The sequence below is a fragment of the Fonticula alba genome, assembly GCF_000388065.1.
Source record: "Fonticula alba strain ATCC 38817 unplaced genomic scaffold supercont2.6, whole genome shotgun sequence".
In the NCBI taxonomy this organism is placed as follows: domain Eukaryota; order Rotosphaerida; family Fonticulaceae; genus Fonticula; species Fonticula alba.
Genome location: NW_009242976.1, coordinates 2,398,044 through 2,402,417, shown reverse-complemented (window position 1 = coordinate 2,402,417; position 4,374 = coordinate 2,398,044). Strand labels below are relative to the sequence as shown.

The 4,374-nt window shown below is 71.4% G+C and overlaps 1 protein-coding gene across 1 annotated transcript; it reads left to right on the top strand.

Annotated features, from left to right (window-relative positions):
• Positions 1 to 2,301: 2,301 nt before the first annotated feature.
• Positions 2,302 to 4,244, top strand: H696_04178 (hypothetical protein; the record flags this gene model as incomplete). Its single annotated transcript, XM_009498059.1, has 2 exons — positions 2,302 to 3,929; positions 3,959 to 4,244. The coding sequence occupies 2 exons, from the start codon at positions 2,302 to 2,304 to the stop codon at positions 4,242 to 4,244; spliced, it is 1,914 nt and encodes a 637-aa protein (XP_009496334.1).
• Between the last annotated feature and the right edge of the window lie 130 nt (positions 4,245 to 4,374).

The window sequence follows — 4,374 nt, the reverse complement described above, 5'->3', positions numbered from 1 at the left end:
ACCGGGCCAGTTGCCCAGGCCAGCCCGGCTCTGGCGCAGAACCTGGCCGACGCCCTGCCGCTCCTGTGGGCGGCCGAGCCCGCGTCCCGGCCCCCCGTGGCCACCCTGCGGCACACGGTGGCCACCCTGGCCGCCATGCTCCCCGCCAGCCAGTAGCCCCACCTCACCCTGAGTGTGTGCCGGCTGCCGCCCTCGAACCCGCGCCTGCAACCGGGCGGGGGAGGTCTCCCTTTCCCCTTGTGTCTGCCCCGACCGGCCCTGCGCGCGGTGCCCACCGGCCCCTTTTGGCGCGGGCCAGAGAGGGCAAGAGCAAGCCGCCCCTCTCGCGCACAATACACACCCCCTGCGCCCCTGAAAGCACGCCCACGCCCGCGGGCGGTCCACCAGCACACGACTGCTTGCCACGCCCCGTTGGCGCATGCGTCCGCCCCGCTCGACCCGGGCCGGGCGGCACCGCGGGTCCTGGCCACGGCCGCCACTTGCAGGGGCCCCGCCCCCATCCCACGAATGTTTTTCGATTGCCACGACCAAACGGGGATTCTTTATTTCCTTTTTTTTTTTTGCGCCGGCCACGAGTGGCGAAGCCACCGTACCGGGCCGGGCCAGCTCCCGCGCATGCCCCACGCCACCGCGGAGCCGATGCCGCCCCGCACCTCCGACACAGGTGACAGGGGCCGCCGCCGCGCTCGGCCTCGCGACCAGCCACAGCGCCCCCCTGCACCCCCAGGCCAGGGCCCGGCGGGCGCCTCGGCGGCCGGTGATCAGCGGGACCGCCCACTCCAGGAAGGGGCCCGCCCGTACGCACCCGTGCGCAGCGGTCCCCCCGGGCGCGCTGGACCGGCTTCTCCCCTCGCCCTCGCGCCTGCCTCCCTTCTCGCTTGCCCGGGCGCTCGCCCTCGCGGGGACAGGCTCCGGGGCATGCTCGGGGCCGAGAACGGCCGGCGCCCAGGTGGTCAGGTGACAGGTCACGGGAGGCCCCGTGTTCCGCACGCGCCCTCCTCCCTTTACGGCCAATATGTGAGAATGCTCCCGGAAGTATGGGATATTTGCTTCGCTTTGGACTCCGTCACGTGCCGGGACCATGACACTCCGCCTCATGTACCGCATCAGGTCCGCGCGTGGGGCGGATATTGCAGCCGTAATATGTTGGCCCATATATATGTGTATCTGGTATCTTGTGCGTTCCATGCAAACGTGCGTGCGTTGTTTACACACCGGCCCCGTCTCACGCGGCCAGCCGCCGGCCTCCAGCGGCCCACCCCGGGCGCATTCCGCGCGCAGGCGACAACGCTCGGACACCAATCCGCCAACCTGCTTTCGCGTCGGAGGACCGGCGAAAGGGCCCCTGTGCTCGCTGGGCCGCGCGCATCGCCGGCCGCCGGGGGGGGGGGGGGGTGTTGTCGCCTGCCCACCAGCGCCGGCTCCTGGTGGCGCGCCCGGCGGCATCGCCGATGGCCCGGGGCCGCTGGCCGCACGGCCCGGCCCGGCACGAGCTCACGCCCGGCGGCTTGCCTGGCTGGGCCCCTGCCCCGGGGTGATGTTTCAAATGCGGCCCCGGCAACGTCTCCGCCAGCCGGAGGCCCTCCGGCGGGGGCGGGGAATGTGGAGGGCCGGAAAGACCCGGGTGTGCCATGCCCCTTGTGGAGGATCCCCGACGCGGACCCCGGGCACATGGGCCCGCGCGCGTCGGCCTGGACATCCGTCACCCAAAAGGTCCCCCCCCCCCGCTCAGATGGTCACCAGCTCCTTGGGCAGGCCGTTGCAGCGGGGCCGCCCCCGGCAGGGGGCCCCGGCGGCCCGGGGGAAACTACATCCGCGGGGCCAGACCATCGATCCCGGTCCGGCATGCCCCCCCGCGTCTCCTCGGGCTGGTTTCACCATGCTGGAGGCGCCGGGCGCCGGGTCAGGCGGGGATGCGCCGGCGGGCGCGGGACGTCCCCCCCCCCCCAGATACACACACACACGCGCACACACACGCACGCACACCCGCGCGAGCCCGGGGCGCCCGCCCTCTGCCAGGCCGCCGACTGTGCCGGTGGCCCCGCCTGGGGATTGCGGGCCACAGGTCGGCCCGCTGCCCCGAGGCCCGCGGCAGGACACGCCCCCCTCTCCCCCCCCCCGGGCCCGGCGCAGCAGGAACAGCCTGCCCCCTCGCGTGCGCCGGTGTTGGGATCATTTTATTTATCGCGCCACGCCCGGCCACAGGAGAGCCATTGCTGGCACCTTGCATTTCTCGCGCGCGCCCCCCCCCGTCTTCCCCCCTCCCCCTGGCCTGCCCCGCGCCGGCTGTCCCCTCCTGCCATGGGTCTCACCTCCGGAGGGATCCACGCCCCGGTGCCCTGGGTCGGCATGCTGCGTCTGTTTCTCCTGCTGCTGCTGGGGGCCTGCCTCTCGCTGGCGCCCCCGGCCGCGGCCATCCCCATCCGCGGGCTGGATGCCCTGCTGCCGCGCCTGACGGCGGCCAGCGTGGCCGGCATGTCCCGGGCCGAGGCCGACGCCATGGCCCTGGCCCTGCGGGCCGCCGGCGGCGACCAGCGCATGGTCCTGGCCCTGTACTATGGGCTGCAATTCGACTGGGACGCCGGTCGCCGGGTCGATGCCCTGGCCGGGCCGCCGGCCTGCCCGGCCTCCTGCCCGGGCAATTGCGACCAGTATGGCTGCATCGGCTGCCCCCGCGGCATGGGGATGGCCTTCGGCCGCGAGGGCACGCTCTGCACCCAGAACACGGACCTGTGCCCGGAGCCGGCGCTCCCCTGGATGGAGGGCGCCCCGGTGGACCCGGACGCCGAGGGTGCCATCGGCATCTTCTGCCCGGACGGCTGCCGCCTCTATGACCAAATCAACCGCATATGCCTCCAGTGCTTTGAGAGCTACTCGCTGTCTGGCAACGACTGCTTCCAGTGCCCGGAGGCATGCCGCGCATGCGAGGGCGGACCGCGGTGCTCCTCCTGCCATACGGGCTTCTACCTGGATGGGGGCTCCTGCCATGCCTGCTCGGACAACTGCCTGACATGCACGTCCGGCACCAGCTGCTCCGCATGTGCTGCCGACCACGTCCACCACGATGGCGGCTGCGTGCGCTTCTGCCCGGCGGGCTTCTTCAAAGCCACCGACGCATGCGTCCCGTGCTCGGCCAACTGCGAGAACTGCCTGTCCGAAACCATCTGCCTGAGCTGCTTCCCCGGCTACTTCCGCTTCAGCCAGACATGCCTGTCAACCTGCCCCGCCGGGTCCTACGGCTCCGACAGCGGCACCTGCCGGGCCTGCAGCGGCAGCTGCCTGACCTGCACCTCGGACACCAGTTGCACCACCTGCTCCTCCGGCTACCTGCATCACGAGGGTGGCTGCGTGTCGGCCTGCCCGAGCGGCTTCTTCCCGTCCGATGGATCGTGCGCCCCCTGCACGGGCACCTGCGCCCAATGCACCTCGGCCGCCCACTGCACCGCCTGCAGCCCGGGCTACTACCTCCACGGAGGCACCTGCCAAGGGACCTGCCCCGGCCGCACCTTCCCTTTCAATGGCGCGTGCATCGCTTGCTCGGCCAATTGCGCCGCATGCACCTCCGACATCGAGTGCCAGACTTGCGATCCCGGGTACCTCCGCCATGCGGGCGGCTGCGTGTCCCAGTGCCCCGGCGGCTTTTTCCCCTCGGCCACCGCATGCACCGCCTGCCCGGACGAGTGCCAGGCCTGCTCCTCGGCCACCTATTGCCAAGTGTGCAGCCAGGGCTACCACCTTCTCGATGGTGCGTGCGTGACTGCCTGCCCCCCGGGCACCTATGCCTCGGCCGGCGCATGTGCCCCCTGCTCGGAGCACTGCCACTTCTGCTCCTCCGCCACCGACTGCACGGCCTGCGCCGGCGGCTACCTGCACCACAGCGGCGGCTGCGTGGCCTCCTGCCCGGGCGGCTTCTTTGCATCGAACGATGTGTGCTCCCCCTGCTCGGTCTACTGTAAAGACTGCACGTCCAGCACCAACTGCACGGCCTGTGCGTCCACCTACCTGCGCCACAACGGCGGCTGCGTGGCCTCCTGTCCTTCGGGCTTCTTCGCGACAAGCGGCGCATGCTCGCCCTGCTCGGTCAACTGCACGGCTTGTTCCTCCGGCAGCAACTGCACGACCTGTGCAAGCAACTACTTGCGCCACAACGGCGGCTGTGTCTCTTCCTGTCCCCCTGGCTTCTTCGACTCTGGTGGCGCATGCTCGGCCTGCTCGGCCAACTGCACGACCTGCTCTTCCAGTAGCAACTGCACGGCGTGTACGTCCACCTACCTGCGCCACGACGGCGGCTGCGTGGCCTCCTGTCCTTCAGGCTTCTTCGACTCTGGTGGCGCATGCTCGCCCTGCTCGGCCAACTGCACGGCCTGCTCTTCC